The sequence below is a fragment of the Alternaria atra genome (assembly GCF_907166805.1).
Source record: "Alternaria atra isolate CS162 genome assembly, contig: 21, whole genome shotgun sequence".
Classification (NCBI taxonomy): domain Eukaryota; kingdom Fungi; phylum Ascomycota; class Dothideomycetes; order Pleosporales; family Pleosporaceae; genus Alternaria; species Alternaria atra.
Genome location: NW_025091319.1, coordinates 3,946,618 through 3,963,873, shown reverse-complemented (window position 1 = coordinate 3,963,873; position 17,256 = coordinate 3,946,618). Strand labels below are relative to the sequence as shown.

The following is a 17,256-nucleotide window of genomic DNA, read 5'->3' as shown; positions in this document are numbered from 1 at the left end:
GTGGCGTGGAACTCATATCACACGTGATCTTTGGTGCCAATCACAGCTGTGTTGGAATATTAACACAGTTAGCCTTTTCGGTCTCTATCGTGTTATTCAGGCAGCGATGTCTCCACCAAACCCGATCGGCCGTCGAACTGGACCTCGTTCCTTGTAAGGAACGATAGCCATGGCTTTGTAGGTTTTGCCCATGCCATTCGGTCCTCTGTCGACCAGTCGCCTCCAGCCTATTTCGAGGCGCTTCCGCGTGTCTTCGTCCTTTGCCGCCTTGAGTAAGCGATCGGCGCGCTCTTTGATGCCCATCGTCGACAAGAAGAAAGACTGTTCAACGGGTCCATGAACTTCAACTCCAGGGGAGGCATCCAAAGCTGCATCTGCAAGAGCGAGAAAGTCCACATCAGCTGAAAGATCCACCAGACCTGGTGACGCAAAAGGCGAGACAGTGGTATGTGAGCGAATACCCCGGAGGGTGTTCGCTGGGATAGTATCCAAGGGGCCGTAATCCAAGATCAAGGCTGCGCCAGACGGCTGCGTTTTCACAAAGCTCTCCTCCTCGGTAGCGTTTCTACTCGAAGGAGTTTGAGTTGCTGAAACGTTGCGAGATTTTGCATTGCTACCACCTATCCGTACAGCAAAGTCAGATACGTAAGCAAAAGATTCAGGCGAGATCTCGATGATCGCATCCGGTGTGTTCTCTAGCTTCTTGTAACGATCAGACAATTTTGGCAAGTACAGAGAGTGCGGTGTTGGTGTCTTTGAAACGGTCAATTCGAAGTCCAGTTTCTCGTCCTCTGTCTTTGACAACGAAGAGCTGGTTGCGCCCGCATTAGAATACGGCGAGGTTGGTGATACAACTAGCTCATGCCAGGTGTTCTTGGGTGTTGTTACGCCGTGCTTGGGTTTTATAGGGCCGGTCGGTGTAATGATGGTTGATGAGGCAGGCACTGAAGATTGCGCGACGTTTTGGAAGACGTGGATCGGGAGTGCGTCGAAGAACTCGTGAGCGAGTATGAAAGGGGCTGTCGTGTGCTCTATGAATGTTGTCAATGCCGTGTTAACAAAGCGAATCAAGCTCGGTACGCACCTTTTGGTACGAGCCGTATGTCTTCACACCATTCAATCCTGCAAGTTGGCATGTACTTGCATTGTGCAGTCAGTCCAATGTCGCTCTTCTTCAGATCCTCGGTGCCAGAAAGCAACCTTGCTTGCTGTTTCTGTAGATAGGGTGACGCTTCGATGAGATAAATGGCTTCAATGCTCCTAGTGAAAGCCTTAAAGCTCGATATAGTCTGTCATCCTGTAAGTATCCTCCGTATTCTCCTCTCTTGCGAATGCACGTACCCTTAAAACATCGTCCATCAACGTTCCTCGTCCTGGACCAACCTCAATAATCTGCACCTTTTCTTTCTTTCCTTGCGCTAGCCATTCCGCATACAGCCATATACCAATGAGCTCGCCAAACACTTGACTGATCTCTGGCGATGTCACAAAATCACCCTTTTTACCAAATTGATCCTGTCCGCTCGACGTCTGTCTCGTGTAGTAACCGCCTTCGGGGTGAGTGAGGCATTGTCGCATATATGCCGCTACAGAAATTGGGCCTGTCGTCTGAACCCAATGTTAGAACTGCCTTTGTAATGGATCGAGGTCTCGTACCGTGATAGCTTCAGCCAGCGTCTTCGCAAGCGGCGTCGACCATTGCCGTTCCGAACCGGTAGATGCAGAAGTCGAAGACCATCGGGAAGTACACTTAGTTGGCCGAGTCGAGACTGCTCGTGGCCCCGACCCGCTACACTTTGTCGCCGTCCGTAATAGATTCAGAGATTTGGTCCTCATGTCGGCATGCATTATCGAAGTTCCATGACGTCGGCGCGTTCGGAACTACAAAAAGTTTAGATCGGAACGCCAACGTGAACGAAGCTATGACCACCGCCTAAAGGCTCCCACGTGCTACTCGTCGATCCACCGCCATCTGCATTCGAGCACACGAAGCAACTTACCGTATAGATCGAACGGAAAAATTTGAAATACATAAGCGCCTTCAGGCATCAGCAAATATCCAAAAGCTCAAAGAACGAGAGACATATCGAGGACTAAGGAAAGAGAAAGAGCTATGGCATCACGGTGGGCGAATGATGAAGCAGACAAGGCCGAAGAGGCGCGCCGCAAGAAGGAGAAGAAGAAAAGAAACGCTTGAAACTTCAGAAACAGCAAGAGGCGGAAGCAGCATTACGAGCAGCGCAAGAGGCAGAATCGAGGCCCGCAAAGCGACGAAGATTATCAACTGGTGATGATGATGATGACGAGCAAACCGCGAAGCCAAAAGAGGAACAAGTTGAGAGAAAGCTCTTACGATTTGAAGGCGGAAGTTGGAACCCATGCCGGCACATTTCTAATTTCGAGACCCTCAACCAGATCGAAGAAGGCTCATACGGCTGGGTATCAAGAGCGCGCGACATTACCACTGGCTCTGTAGTCGCCCATAAGAAAGTTAAAATGGACTACAACCAAGACGGCTTTCCCATCACCGCACTACGAGAAATCTCCATCCTGCAACGCTGTAAACATACCAATATCGTCGACCTCCTGGAAGTTTTGTCCGGGGACGACCCCCAAGAATGTGTTCTGGTTATGGAATTCTTCGAACATGACCTCAAGACGCTACAGGAAGATATGAGTGAGCCCTTTATGGCGAGTGAAGTCAAGACGCTACTGCGGCAACTGGTTTCTGGGGTTGGATTTCTGCACGAGAACTTCATCATGCATCGCGATCTCAAAACATCGAATATCCTACTCAACAACCGTGGCCAGCTGAAGCTCGCTGACTTTGGTATGGCGCGATATATCCCGCCTGCGAATGCACCTCTTACACAGCTGGTCGTCACGCTATGGTACCGCGCACCCGAACTCTTGCTAGGCACAAGAGATTATGGAACGGAGGTCGATATGTGGAGCGTAGGCTGTATATTCGGTGAACTACTTGCAAAAGAGCCGTTACTGCAAGGTAAGAACGAGGTCGATGAGCTCTCGCTCATCTTCTCTCTCTGTGGCCTCCCCTCCGAGAAGACGTGGCCACAATTCTACCGCCTGCCCAACTCCAAATCATTGAAATTACCGCGCGACCACCGTAATATCTCAGGCTTCAACCGTGCGAAATTTCCCTTTCTAACGGCATCCGGAATCGAGCTCCTGTCTTCCCTATTATCGCTGAACCCCGACCATAGGCCTACAGCAAAAGAAGTACTAGAACATCCCTACTTCAAGGAGCAGCCCAAACCGAAACCGACCGAGATGTTTCCCACGTTTCCGAGTAAGGCAGGACAGGAGAGGAGGAGAAAGAAAAGTCCGAATGCGCCGAAGAGGGGAGAAGCGCCAGGGCAGGGAATTTTGGACTTTAGTAGCATCTTCAAAGGGCGAGAGGAGGAAGAGAAGGGAGCAGGTTTTCAGTTGAAGATGACTTGATGGACCAGGGGGAAAACTTGTGCATGTAGGGGACGTTCTTAAGACGGGGAATATGAACTCGGCCTAATTGGGACTCGAGATACGGATTCGATTACTGGTTGCCGTTGCCCTGGCCAAACGAATATTCTAATTGCGCTCCTACATGACCATGCAGATGTCATCAGGCCTTTACAAAACACAGTAGCGAAAAGTCCACATCTCTTATCTGCGATCTCTACTCCGACTGCGGTCGCTGCCATAGGAGCTATAACTGGGACTTCTCCGTCCTCCGCCTCCACCGCTGCGGCCTCCTCTCCTTGGCGGACTATCCCGCCTGCCGTAACCTCCTCCCCCGCTTCGTCTCGGTGGTGTTCTGGATGGCGACCGACTGTAGGAGGAACGCGACACGCTTCGCCGTGGTGACCGGCTGCGAGATCGTGTGTATGACCGCGGTCGTCCTCCATATCCCCCTCGTCCACCACGGCCGCCTCTGCCCCGACTCCAGTGTGCTCGATCAGGTGACATTCGGCGTGGTGGAGAGCGATAGCGCGATGGTCCGTCCATAGGTGGTGGTCTGTATGCGCCAGATGGGCCTCCGCCTCTCGGTCCCCGTCCCCCGCGTCCGTAGCCACCGTCATAGTCGTCGCGCGGTGGTGGACCTCTACGCGCTGGCGGAGGTGTCTGTGAGAAACGACGTCGGGGAAGTACAATCGAGACTTGAATCTTTGCGCCGTCTAGCTGTGCTTCGTGCATTTTCGCGATCGCACGTTCAGCATCGTCGATCTCTTCGTACAGGATGTAGGCTATGCCGCGGTTGATGTTGACTGACCAATAGTCAGTCCTGCGTTTGTGAGAAGATTGGATGAAACATACAGGTCGGATTCATAGGCATCCTGAGATCCTTGATGACACCGTATTTGCCAAATATCTCGCGCACATGATCCTCTTTGACATTCCTGGTCAAGGCTTCCACTACGATCTGCTGGACGATTAGCAGGGTGCTGGTGTAGGAAGGCTGAACTAGAAGCAAGTTCCGAAAGTTGCGTCTAGTAACTCGAAATTGCTTACCTTTGCGCCTCGAGGTGCTGGCGACCCATCTCTCGGTGTCGGACTACGGGTATAGCTCCTTCCTCTTGAACGCGGCCTGCTGTCCGGTGTGTAGCTTCTTCGTCCATTGCGCCTTGGTGAGGGTGAGCGCGATCGACTGACTGAACGGGAACGTGTAAGCGATCGCGGGGTTACTGAGCGCCGCGGTGAACCTGAATGCGTCGAACGAGGGCGACTGGGTGATCTTGTATGCGACCTGTCGCGGGAAGGGCTGCGCGTGCGCGAGCGTGCGGGAGACGGAGAACGAGACGGCATGCTTTTGATTGTCGCGCAATTATAGTTGTGGTTAAGGCTCGTTCTATGTTTGTCAATGTGCACTAATCAGTTGGATTTGGTGTTGTCCTCTCGAGGACGTCAAACGCGACGTAACTTTTGGGTAGTGAGCTCTAAGCTTCTGGAAGCTCGTCTTGGCGTTGGCACGTGACCAGCGGAAGAAGTCCGCAAACGGAGAGGGCCACCACAATGGACAGGGGATGAGATTTTACAAAAGAAGAGGGCTGAACTTGGAGACTGAACTAAAACGCAGAGTGAATATCCGGGAGTTACGTGAACCTCAGCTAATATCGTTTCAACTCCCCTGCGGAGCCCGATGTTACGTGATGTCCACAATCTCAGGTAACGATTGCCGGCACACAGGTCAAATGCAGCCTACGTAGTAGACGTGTGAACGCCTTGAATTTTGTCTATTCTGAAGTCTGGTGTTGTTTGGATGCTGGATCGACTGCTAGATTGCCAGCACTTTGACCCGCTATCCGTTGTCAACCCCAGAGCGCGGCGGATACCAGGCGGGTATCGCGGTGGACATAGCTAAATGCGGCGCGCTCACTGCCCTTGTGTTAGGCATCGAGTGCAGTATCGACCCCCACACGGTAAATAGCTGCATGATGGCGCAAACAGAACGCGTGCTGAGTCGTCAGGTTGGAAGCCCAGAGGTTTGCATGTTGAAATTGGAGGAGTGTATTGCGTCCGTGAGATTTCATTGCGAGAGGCGGGGTCAAAACAGCCCCACTATCAAATCGCAACTTTAGCCCAACAACGCAGCCTTGAACACTCTCACCGCATTTACTCTCTTGCTCTGCTTAGTCAAAAGTACCTGCATCTACTTCGCCGCATCCCTCTTCATTTTCTCACCACTACAAGCTTCCACAGCACGCACATCAACCCCTCGTAAACATGTCCTGGCAAGGTGAGCAGCTCAAGACGCCAACTTAGGAAGGTGGTGGCTAACATTAGACATAGAATACGTTGACACCAGGTACACTATACCTCACAAGTAGTAAACGCCTACATCTAACGCTCTCATCTAGCCTCGTCGGCACCGGCAACATCGACAAGGCCCTCATCTGCGACGTCGAAGGCGCCACTGCCTGGGCCGCATCCGCTGACTTCTCGGTACGTCGTCCGACGATTACGCGCCGGACGCTGCGAGCATCTCAGATGCGAGGCTCCGGCCGCGTATATACGATGGGTTGATGCTGACAGACTATAGCTGTCCGCCGAGGAGAGGGCTGCCATCGCCAGGTCCTTCAACGACAAATCAGAGCCCAAAAAGGTCATCTCGGAAGGTGTCAAGGTCAATGGCGTAAAGTACATGACCATCGAGGCAAGCGACGACTCGCTCAAGGCGAAGAAGGTACCAGACTAGAGGCCGTTTATCACCACATAGTATACAAGTACTAACAACAAGTCCAGGGCAAAGAGGGCATCGTCGCCTTCAAGACCACCCAAGCCGTCATCATCGCCCACCACCCCGACACCATCCAGACTCCCAACGCCTTCAACTCCGTAGTTGAGCTCGGCGAGTACCTGAAGAAGCACGGAATGTAAAGCGCCTTCGATTCGAGATTATTTGTACTTTAGGGATATTTGCATAACCGAGTAGTTGAGGAGCGATGGATGGCATCATGGGTAACTGCTCATGGATATAGATATGATTGATGATGGACGAAATAGCGACATTGGAGGATTTTCTTCGATACAATGACAACCCTGAACCCAAAAGGCCATGTTGTACTTCGTTGCAGTCCCAAAAGATTATTGTGCCTCCCACCGCTAATCACGTTAATCTAGTGTTAACACCGTTGCAAGTCAGTAGTACTTGACGTGGACAATCGTACGGTGACTGTGTTAATTTTTTCTGCTACCTAGGAAGCAAATTTTTTTACTGGTATGTACGCAGGCAGAGACTATTGCAAAACAGATGGAGGCGGGACAATTCACGACTGATTAAACTATGATCGACTCTTATTGTAATATGAAAGATGAAATTGGTTCGTCACATGCTCAGACAATATTGTAATTGGTACTACGTGCTTCCTGATGATCCTACTCGAACTCTTCATCGTTTTCGTCCATGTTCACACTCTTAGTCTTACAACTGCAGTGCGTCTCCAAATCGAAGTTTTACGGAATTCATCCAGTACAGAATCACTGCAGTACTGACACTTATGACTCTGCTGACTGCAGCGGCCGGTACAGAGGTCTTCAACGAAATATGAAAGAGATATCAAACGACTAAGAGAAAATATCTATAATCCCTTCATACATGCCAGCTTCTTGACAACTTTCTCGCCAAATGCCCTCTGTAACTGCGCAGCAACAACCTCTCTCTTTTCATCCGCATCTGCATCGAGATCAAACGCTGTGGGTCCCTGGAGACAAGCCCTGATCACACCTTCTACTGTATTACCTAGATAACTTCTCACACCGCGAAGATGTTGTGGTTCATTCTCTAACAACATCTTCTCTACACCCCACGTATGTTTAGGCCGGGCAGTTTCGAGGTCGATATGGAGAATCTGGTCGATGGTTTTCCAATACGCAATCTCCAACAGGACGATGCCGAGCGAGTAGAGATCAAAAGATTTCTTGTAAGACTCACGACCGCCGGCGTCTTCACGGTTCCCTTTGTGCTGTATGGAGGGATGACGATAGATATCTGCGGCGGGGTTGTCAAGAGGGCGTTCAGTCATATCGTCACTCGTAGCTGGGCGAGAATAGTCGAAACCACTGACGAAAGGATCCGCGTAGTTGATTTCACCTTCCTTGACCTGGCCATTTTCGACTTTACTCCCCTTCTTGGGAAAGAGGAGTACGTTGGCAGAGCGCAGGCCCTTGTGCAGCCAATCGACTGCATGCAGACGTTCGACTGTCTCGGCGAGCAGGCGCATAAGTGTGATACGGTCAGTGAGCGAAGGTATGTCGTTTTCTGTGTTTGTGATGAGCGCATGCAGAGATGTGGGCTCAGTATCCGGCGAGACAGACGCAGGTTTTTCAAAAACCAGACCAAAACGTCCTTCGTCCTCATCGATAAAATAGCCGCGGCAGAAAGGTGCTCTGAATCGAACTGTCCTGTTGTGCTTACTGAGCAAGGCAGCTAGTTTCTTGACACGAGCATGGATTTTGGAATCAACTGCACCATCTTGCTGCATGGGACTGGAGGTGTCGGGAGTTTTCCACTCAATCCATACAGGCATATTCTTGTAGTATGCCTCCGTACGTACACCCTCGTCGATTTCTTGGGGGAAATGGTCGCCTTGCCTAGGTCGTACGTCTTTGTACTGAAGCTTAGTATGGCGGATATCATCCGGCAGATCTGGCATGTTGATCTCTCGTGCATAGTTTGATGTAAGGTCTTCGTGAGAGTCTTCGATAGCAAGGTGAATGAAGTTTTGTTGGGCTAGAGCGGCCAGCGGCTGGTGTGCAGCACCGCGAGCCGTAATAGCGCCACTACCCATGAGTCCGTCGTACTCAGAGTCTCCCATATCTAGCAGTGAGTAAGATCTTCGGAAGCCGATCTGTTCTGATTGCTGTGACTGGTAGATTTGAACCATATGCGACATAGTTCTGTTCAGCAGGACTATTTGGTCATTGGTGCGTGTCTGCATATCGATGAGGAGGTCCACTTGAGCCTTATCGAGTGCTTCGTGCATTTTATCGTTAAAATCGGCCAGTTTTGCAATTAGCCTTTCCATCTTCTGGTGGTCGAATGTAGCCCATTTGAGCCTCTTGGGCACATCCTTGAATTGTTGCACGAACTTGAGAGACATCTTCACCAACTCTTCGGTAGGCGGGAACCGGACAGACTTTGCGTTCCCTTCGCCAGAGCCGTTGGTACCATTCTCGATCAGCTGATCCGAATTTTGTAGGACAAACTCTTCAGCTGCTTCCTCCAGTAGAGGATCTGTGAGCCTATCATACTTCTTGTCTAGTCGACCGAATGAGAAAAGAAGTTTTTGCTGCTGTTCCATGATATTGATGATCAGGCCTTTCGACATGTGGTTCAGAACCAGCTTGTCATCTCGATAATCGAGCTGTACAAGCTTTGCCCAGTTGAGTAGTCTATGTTCTTCGATCTTGAAATTAACCAGAAGAGCCTGACAGTCCTTGCGGAAATGACAAGCATCAGCGATCAGTTCGTAACCTAGTAAAACTTGTAAGACTTCGTCTGAATGTAGTTCAATAGATTATACTAACCTTGGATACATCCTGCGAACACTTGGAAGAAGAAGGATACACCTCCAATCGCTAACTCGGCCATTTTTCTTACTGGTAGATATGTGACTGCTGTGCGAGAGGGTCTTTAAATGTGATACCTGGACGATCTCACCAGGTAGTAGTAGAAAGCAACAAGATGAATGCAGAATGTGCGAAACAATTCAAGAGTGGGCAGGAAGAAGGCTGATACTTGAACAATATTCTTAAAGCTGCATGAATATCTAGTGCGTTGCCATGCAGGCGCGCGCAGCCTGATCTGTAATGAACACTGCCCCCATGGTCTCGAGCTGAAGGCCGTCTGCACATCATAGGGCCAATCGAACAGGCTAGGGCAGTGGAATCCGGTCAAAATGATAACACGATGGCGTTTTGCAATACATGATGGAGGCTGCAATGGTGGCTGAGGGGTCGAGCTCGTCTGGTGCCACGAGAGACAAGCCTAATTGTGGTGGAGGGGAGTCGGGAGTATGCCTTAAAGGAAGCCGCGGTCCGCACAGCCACACTAGGAAGCCACGCGAACATGGACCCTGGTCGCTGAGCGCGTCGCATGTTGTCATCCATCTGCTCACTACTAAATTGTGTGACAGACAACGGGCCTCTCGCCCTCCGGCAATGCTTCTCACGCATATCAATCCTTGGTATAGTCCCGAATCGGAATTCGAACCAACGCCCTTCCTCGCTCTATTCCTCCGAGCCCCCGTAAAGCTGCTCCTCTACCATTCGTACCACCTTCTCACGTACCTGCGCTCAACCCCGAAACCCTCACAGCAACCACCCGTTCGAGTCGTCTGTATCTCGGACACGCACAATCACATACCAGAGGATGTACCGGAAGGCGATCTACTCATCCATGCCGGGGATATGACAAATGATGGAAGCGTGGCGGAGATACAGAAACAAATCGACTGGCTGAATTCGCTGCCGCATAAGGAGATTGTCGTCATTAGTGGAAACCATGATACCTTTCTGGACCCAAGGACGCGGCCTTCGCTGTCGGAGGAGCAGAGAGCTGGGAAGCTGGACTGGAAGAGAGTGCACTACTTGCAGCATCGGCGGTTGAGTCTTACGATCAAGGTCGAGCCTAGGGACGGTGATCAGACAAATGCAACGACGCCCTTGCTTGCGGCGGAACAAAACCAGAGAAGGATACGGATCTACGGCGCGCCGCAAATTCCAGCATGTGGACCTACGAACGTTCATGCTTTTCAGTATGAAAGAGGTCGAGACGCCTGGTCAGAAACTGTACCTGAGGATATCGACATCTTGATCACACATACACCGCCGAAACACCATCTGGATTTGTCATTACCCACAGGAATTGGCTGTGAGCATCTCTTTGCTGAGGTCAAACGGGTAAAGCCTACATTGCATGTCTTCGGTCATGTCCATTTGGGAGCTGGGCAGACTGTAGTTCATTGGGATAAAGCTCATGATGCCTATGTGCGAGGACTTTCCATAAAGTCAAAGTGGACAAGAGGCCTACTCAATCCAAAGCTGTGGTGGAACATTGTTAGGGTCGCATACCGTGGGATGAGAGAGCTGCTGTGGGATCGCGTGTGGGGTGGACAAAGTCCAAACACAATCATGGTCAATGCAGCCCAAACAATTGGAAACACAGGGAAGTTGGGCAACCCCGTCCAAGTCGTCGACATTTAACATGGCCCATCACAATATACCCAAAGCAGTCGTAATCGTAATGTATAAACCTCTTGATCAACACAGCAGTAAGCACTTCATTGTCGGGAAACCTTTTCGAACTAAAAAGGATTCTGTTGATTCCGCTTGACTACCTCGCAGGAGAAGCCAAGTTCAACAAGGAGACCAGGCGATTCGCCGTTCCCCGCGACTTTATTTGATTGTGGTCATTAAACCATAAATCGTGCATACCATGCCATGCCAAATTCCACCACTGAGCAAAAGACTTGCGCACATGCTCAGAGACGACGACCACGGCGACCACCCTTCCTTCTGGTGGAGTCGGACGGGGTAGGGGTAACGTCCTCGATACGTCCAATGCGCATGCCAGCACGGGCAAGAGCGCGGAGAGCGGACTGGGCACCGGGGCCGGGGGTCTTGGTACCGTTACCACCGGTGGCTCGGATCTTGACGTGGAGAGCGGTGATACCGAGTTCTGCTCATGTTAGTTTTTGCTCCAACCAGTCAATTCCAGACCGTCTTACCCTTGCAGCGGGCAGCAACATCCTGGGCTGCCAACATGGCGGCGTAGGGAGAGCTCTCGTCACGATCGGCCTTGACCTTCATGCCCTTTTCTACTAGTTAGTGCGTGTCACATGCAGTTCGTACGTCTGCACTTACACCGGTGACACGGGAGATGGTTTCGCGGCCAGAAAGATCGGTGATGTGGACGAAGGTGTCGTTGAAGGAAGCGAAGATACGGGCGACACCGAAGACAAGCTCACCCTGCGCGGCTGTCAGTTCATCTTGTCTCGTCTTCCAATGCCTGTTGTTCACGAACCTCGCGGACCTGGGGTCCGAGTTGGATGTTCTCCTGGGGAGCGCGGGCGACCTTCTGCTTGGGAGGCATGTTGGCGGTTTTGAGGGATTCTTGACGTGACTGGCGGTTCGTAACGCTGTCGGCGATCGTGAGGTCGAACTTTTGGTGGGCGATGAATTTCGCTTGTGTCGGAGGAACTAAACACCGTGCTTAGCGCGCCAAGCCCGACTACTTAACTTTTCTTTGGCAGCCGCAAGCGACCTCTAGATCCTCCATCGCTTTGCAATGGGCTGACTTCCTCCACCTCACTCACGCATAGGAGCGTGCAACACAACAACAATCATGGACGACTGCAAGAGCGTCGGTATCATCGGCATGGGCGACATGGGCAAGATGTATGCCCGCCGCTTGAGCACAGCCGGATGGAAGTGAGTGCATTCGCGCGACTGGTGATAGCTCCAAGCTCCAGTGCCTTGTACAAATGGTAAGTCCTTCATCCTCTCACATACCCTTCCCCTGTTATGATGACCGTGAGTGCATTTGGCTCGAGTACGGCGCATGTCCACACTGTTGCCGTCTTGGTTTGCAGTAATTGGGCATGTTGCCGTCCATGATGTGAATTCTCGCTACCTAATTTTATACACCTCTGAACTACAACCAACTATATCGCATTGTTCATTACTATGGCACGAACTTTGCTAACCAGTTGCCTCACAGATCGACTCCTCTCCATCGAACACGCTGACATGCTGTCTTTGAAGGGTTCACGCCTGCGATTTGCCGGACAAGTTCGATACATTGGTAGAAGAGTTTCGGGACTTTGTAGGATAGCACTTTTATATATCATAATGAATGAACGCATGCTGAGACTGCGCCAGTCCAACGTTGAGATCATGCAAAGTGGTCATCTCGTGTCTCGTTGCAGCGACTTCATCATCTACAGCGTCGAGGCGAAGAACATCGATGCCGTCGTAAAGACTTTCGGCCCCTGTACGCCGTCTCCTGCTACTAATCCATGTTGCCGCTAACTCATTCCTGCGTTCAGCTACAAAGGTTGGCGCCATAGTCGGCGGTCAGACCTCATGCAAAGCCCCAGAAATGGAGGCTTTTGACAAACATCTTCCCAAGGACGTTAGCATCGTGTCGGTGCACTCTCTCCATGGACCCGGCATAGACCCCAAAGGGCAGCCGTTGGTCCTGATCAAATACCGGGCTTCAGATGCCGACTTCGCGTTCGTAGAGAACGTCATGTCTTGCCTCGGGTCGAAGCACGTATATCTCTCTGCTGAGCAGCATGATCGCATCACAGCAGACACGCAAGCTGTTACCCATGCTGCCTTCCTCAGTATGGGTGGCGCATGGTTTGCGAACAACCAGTTCCCATGGGACAGCTCGCGCTATGTCGGCGGTATTGAGAACGTCAAGATGAATATTACCCTCCGCATTTACTCCAACAAGTGGCACGTCTATGCAGGCCTTGCCATCCTCAACCCAGATGCGAAGAAGCAGATTAAACAGTATGCTGAGTCGGTGACTGAGCTGTTCAAGCTTATGCTTGCTGGACAGCGGGATGAACTCCGTGAACGTGTTCATACCGCACGCAAGGCCGTATTTGGCGACAACGAGGATGGTAAGAAGCTACTTCTGCGAGATGATCTGCTTGACCGATTCGCCTTGGGCACTATCCCGGAGAAGAAGCTCAAGAACAACCATCTTAGTCTACTCGCCATGGTAGACTGCTGGTGGAAGCTAGGTATAGTACCCTACGATCACATGATCTGCTCGACGCCTGTAAGTTTATGACTCTCGTTCATCTTCACTTTGCATGTTCTACGATCTCGATTACTAACACATATCCAGCCATCGCGCATGTGGCTCGGCATCACAGAATACCTCTTCTGCAATCCCACGCTTCTCGAAGAAGCTATCGACACGGCTATCGACGACAACACTTTCCGCGCTGATGACTTGGAGTTCACCTTTGCCGCCAGAGACTGGAGCTCACGTGTCAGTCTGGGTAACTTCGATGGCTATCGGGAGAAGTTTGAGGAGATCCAGAGATACTTTGAGCCGAGGTTCCCGGAGGCGACCAAATTGGGGAATGAGATGATCAAGGTCATCTTGCAGAAGACTCAGGATACTTAAGATTCTAGGTACAGGCCTAGGGCATGTATTGAAGACGTGGAAGATGAATAAATGACAAGCGTTACGATATTCATGCGCACTGATTGGCGAATAACGACAATGAATTACAGAAATATCATAATGGAGTGAGAGTTCCGAGGCGTATACTGTACAGTTTTGTCTCCCCTGCTTAAACCTAACCCTTTACACTCAAACTTAGCCAGTGGGTATCATACAGTGCGACAGTGTCAAGGTCTTTCACTTTTACTTCCTCACCTCCTCTCCAGACTCAAACTCAGTGCTCTCTCCAATATCGCAAACTCCGAAGCCTTCTTTGCCCCCTTTTATGCCCTTCCATTTACAAGCCTCCTGCAATTCCTTCGGTGGTGCCATGACCTCCTCCTCGGTCAATACCCACGTACCCCAATGCATTCCCAGCGCTCTCTTACATTTCGTGTCCGCGAAAATGTTAACCGCGTCTTTGGGACTAGCATGTACATTGCTGAACATCCAGCGAGGTTCATAGGCGCCAATGGGGATCAGACCAAGGTCGAAAGGGCCACGATGTTGACCGATTTGAGAAAACGCCGGGCATATGGGCAGGTGAGAGTAGGCAGCAGAGTAGTCGTCTTCAGTAGCGGGAATGCTAGACGGAACTGTGCGGTAGCCTGTGTCGCTGTGGAAATGTTAACATGGGAAGTCAAGCTATGCAAGAAACGAAGCTGACGTACCCAGCAAAGTACACCTTTGCACCCCCAGATTCCACACTCCAACTCGCCCAAAGCGTCTTGGCCTTGTCAAATGGCGTCCTCGCACTGATATGCTGGCAAGGCAGCGCACCAATCGTCGCCTTTATTTCACCATTCTTCCCCGCGTCTGCCCGACCCACAGAAACAGAACCTGCCCTCTCACCCTTTTGTGAAAACTCCTCCAATTTCACATCCCTACTCTCCCACCAATCCAACTCCGTGACTTGTGTAACTCCGCTCTTCTCAAACCACTTCTTGTTTCCCAACGGGGCGAAGAAATGCGCCTCAGGGAACTTCTTTTGCAGGCGCTGGATCGTTGGGTAGCTCAGGTGATCATAGTGGTTGTGGCTTATGACTACTGCATCGACTATTGGTAAGTCTTCAACTTCGCAGGGAGGAGGTGTGTAGCGTTTGAGGCTCTTCGTGGTGAAGGGTGCGCAACAGTCTTCGAAGACAGGATCAAAAAGGACGCGGAAGCCGCTCGGAAATTCGATGTAGTAGCATGCATGACCAAGCCATGTTGCACGTAGTTTTGGCGTTTCTCGTGAGGGAAGGAATTCTGGTGTGCGGACTGGGACCGTGGGCGGCGTTGTGTCTGGGTTATTGGCTGCAGAGGTGAAGATACGAAGTCAGTGTATGTCTCATATACACTTCGTACAGTCACAACTTACCTTGACCTGTGATTTTGCGCCTAAGATGGAGTGTCAGCCTGCAGTCTGTAGATTTACAGCGAGAATTTCAAAGACTGGACTTACCAAAGCATGCCCTTGATCAGCAACTCCCAAGCACTCGATTCAACATAGCTATCCCATGGGTTCGTAAACCCCTTCCCACCCTTCAAATGATGTCTCTTTTCGTCCGCTTCCTCAGGCTTAGCAGCAATCTGTGCCGGATTGCTCACCGCGGCGTAAAGACCTGCGCCAATACTTGCACCACCTATTGAGCTCATCTTGACAGTCGTACTAAAGTGTGGTGTTTGCCAAGAACTCTGATGTTTCCCAAATTTCTGGTAGTTTCGCGATTCACTGAACAATCTGCGTATGACACGAGACGAGAGCGGCAGACGCGACATTAGATATGTATGTTCACCTGACTCAATTTAAACGGCCAAACGCAGGATCTCTCGAAGCAGTGAGAGAGTATTGTCACACGTGTCCGCCCTAGTTCCGACAGCCACAATGCACTTCGGGAAAAAGTTGCGCCAGACGGAGATAACCACCGTTCACGTAGAAGCCATGATGCATCCTTCTGGTAATGCCGCATGCTCGCTACTGGCCGACCCACAAAGCAACATCGGGACCGGAAGAGCGGCCTATCTCTTTGTCCGACTCTTTTGCGGTGCATCCAAATTAAACATAATCGAGCCCTTCCGAGAATTTTTGTACACTTTGCGCGGTCGTAATACGCACTATTTCGCGGCCGAATCGACGTGGCGCGGTGCCTCGTTCGTCTTACTGGTACATGTGTTGTGCGGGGTTTCCGCTAAAGTCCGCAGAACCAGAGCGTGATATGTCCGGCAACATGCGATAGGAGAGATGAATGTGGAATAGGTGCGAGTTGCATATGGTTATGTCGCCGCGCGCGCGAAAATATATAGATAGATGTTATACGGACAAATTATCGGCCATTGCCCTGCTGACGGCATGGAACTTGCGAGAGCAAGTACGTAACGTAGGAGCACAGAACAGTTATACAATTATAGCAATCCCGAAGACACAACGTACACAGCGCTACCCCCATAATGGTAACATGAATCAGGTACGAGTGGACTAATGCAGAGGAGAATATATATACGTCGATACGTACTTTCAATTAAGGAATGATAGTATGGTTGGTTCAGTATGCACTACTAAAGCCTAACAGCTTCCTCTGGAAAGCAACATGAGATCCTATAGTGAACATCAAGGCTTCTGACCACACATATTACTTGTGAAGTACCGGTATTATCACTTCGAAGACGCTACGCCATTAACCCAGCAGCTAGAACCATTGAAGCTTGTGCTACCTTCACAGCTAACCCCATAGACATTTAGAAGACTCTTATATATCCGCCAGCCTCTAGGCTCTACAATCACCAAGATACCCCTCACTGATTTGTACTTGTTATCACTCGCACACCCAGGCTTCAGCCAATCCCCATCCCGGCTAGCCGCTTGCATCAAAGATGGCCCTTCTCAAGCCAAGAGTGGACCAACAACCCTGTAAGAACGGCCATAGGAACCAAAACTGGGATATGCCGATCCTCTCGCATATTGTTAACGTACGTCCCTCTATGATATTCGTTGAATTGCCATTTTCGGCGACAATGTGCGGGGACTACACCTTGACCGGAGACAAGCATCACCTGGATCAAAACTAAACACTCCGAGCATCTCCTCTTCATTTTGACCACAGAGAACACATTCCCGTAGGACATATGAACAAATCCGAAGTGCTTTTAAATCAAAATAGTCAACTCGACCGTAACCGTGCCTCTCCACCTAATTTGACAGGCTGGCACGTAACATGTAGGGTGCATGTCCAAGACATGCGCAAAATATGCACCAGTCCGAAAACTGCGAGATTGAGTGGTCTAACGCCTGATATCGGGACAGGATCTACGGGGCGACGGAGGACTTGGATCCGGGGATCGGATGGCGTTGAGACCGAGGGTAACGACCTAGATTATCTCTAAAACGAGCTGAAGTAGCCGAAACAGTATCTCATATTTGAACAAACCCAGCAGGCTCGCTTCTGCGACAACAGTGTAACTGCAATGGTCATTACTGAAGTGCTTGCTCAAACGAATAGGATGGGATTGACTCACATGCAGGGTGGATCACTTAGTTGAACACAGAACAAGGACTACGATCACCAGGTGAAGTGGAGTTTGATTTGGCGTTT

At 50.7% G+C, this 17,256-nt stretch overlaps 9 protein-coding genes across 9 annotated transcripts; 4 read left to right on the top strand and 5 right to left on the bottom strand.

Annotated features, from left to right (window-relative positions):
• Window positions 1-96: 96 nt before the first annotated feature.
• Window positions 97-1,578, bottom strand: ALTATR162_LOCUS1743 (uncharacterized protein; the record flags this gene model as incomplete). The annotated part of the gene is made up of 3 exons (XM_043309341.1): window positions 97-1,031; window positions 1,085-1,289; window positions 1,342-1,578. The coding sequence occupies 3 exons, from the start codon at window positions 1,576-1,578 to the stop codon at window positions 97-99; spliced, it is 1,377 nt and encodes a 458-aa protein (XP_043165276.1).
• Window positions 1,579-2,496: 918 nt separating this feature from the next.
• Window positions 2,497-3,462, top strand: ALTATR162_LOCUS1742 (uncharacterized protein; the record flags this gene model as incomplete). Its single annotated transcript, XM_043309340.1, has 1 exon — window positions 2,497-3,462. The coding sequence occupies one exon, from the start codon at window positions 2,497-2,499 to the stop codon at window positions 3,460-3,462; it is 966 nt and encodes a 321-aa protein (XP_043165275.1).
• Window positions 3,463-3,663: 201 nt separating this feature from the next.
• ALTATR162_LOCUS1741 (uncharacterized protein) lies at window positions 3,664-4,616 on the bottom strand (the record flags this gene model as incomplete). The annotated part of the gene is made up of 3 exons (XM_043309339.1): window positions 3,664-4,265; window positions 4,315-4,442; window positions 4,510-4,616. The coding sequence occupies 3 exons, from the start codon at window positions 4,614-4,616 to the stop codon at window positions 3,664-3,666; spliced, it is 837 nt and encodes a 278-aa protein (XP_043165274.1).
• A 1,105-nt stretch (window positions 4,617-5,721) lies between these two features.
• Window positions 5,722-6,375, top strand: ALTATR162_LOCUS1740 (uncharacterized protein; the record flags this gene model as incomplete). Its single annotated transcript, XM_043309338.1, has 5 exons — window positions 5,722-5,734; window positions 5,788-5,803; window positions 5,856-5,940; window positions 6,038-6,181; window positions 6,241-6,375. The coding sequence occupies 5 exons, from the start codon at window positions 5,722-5,724 to the stop codon at window positions 6,373-6,375; spliced, it is 393 nt and encodes a 130-aa protein (XP_043165273.1).
• Window positions 6,376-7,076: 701 nt separating this feature from the next.
• Window positions 7,077-9,088, bottom strand: ALTATR162_LOCUS1739 (uncharacterized protein; the record flags this gene model as incomplete). Its single annotated transcript, XM_043309337.1, has 2 exons — window positions 7,077-8,971; window positions 9,025-9,088. 2 exons carry the CDS (start codon window positions 9,086-9,088, stop codon window positions 7,077-7,079), a joined length of 1,959 nt encoding a protein of 652 aa, XP_043165272.1.
• A 569-nt stretch (window positions 9,089-9,657) lies between these two features.
• ALTATR162_LOCUS1738 (uncharacterized protein) lies at window positions 9,658-10,701 on the top strand (the record flags this gene model as incomplete). The annotated part of the gene is made up of 1 exon (XM_043309336.1): window positions 9,658-10,701. One exon carries the CDS (start codon window positions 9,658-9,660, stop codon window positions 10,699-10,701), a length of 1,044 nt encoding a protein of 347 aa, XP_043165271.1.
• Window positions 10,702-10,979: 278 nt separating this feature from the next.
• On the bottom strand, window positions 10,980-11,590 carry ALTATR162_LOCUS1737 (uncharacterized protein; the record flags this gene model as incomplete). The annotated part of the gene is made up of 4 exons (XM_043309335.1): window positions 10,980-11,176; window positions 11,226-11,310; window positions 11,362-11,466; window positions 11,522-11,590. The coding sequence occupies 4 exons, from the start codon at window positions 11,588-11,590 to the stop codon at window positions 10,980-10,982; spliced, it is 456 nt and encodes a 151-aa protein (XP_043165270.1).
• Window positions 11,591-12,348: 758 nt separating this feature from the next.
• ALTATR162_LOCUS1736 (uncharacterized protein) lies at window positions 12,349-13,645 on the top strand (the record flags this gene model as incomplete). Its single annotated transcript, XM_043309334.1, has 3 exons — window positions 12,349-12,490; window positions 12,546-13,291; window positions 13,361-13,645. The coding sequence occupies 3 exons, from the start codon at window positions 12,349-12,351 to the stop codon at window positions 13,643-13,645; spliced, it is 1,173 nt and encodes a 390-aa protein (XP_043165269.1).
• A 243-nt stretch (window positions 13,646-13,888) lies between these two features.
• On the bottom strand, window positions 13,889-15,322 carry ALTATR162_LOCUS1735 (uncharacterized protein; the record flags this gene model as incomplete). The annotated part of the gene is made up of 4 exons (XM_043309333.1): window positions 13,889-14,300; window positions 14,356-14,980; window positions 15,045-15,064; window positions 15,129-15,322. 4 exons carry the CDS (start codon window positions 15,320-15,322, stop codon window positions 13,889-13,891), a joined length of 1,251 nt encoding a protein of 416 aa, XP_043165268.1.
• Between the last annotated feature and the right edge of the window lie 1,934 nt (window positions 15,323-17,256).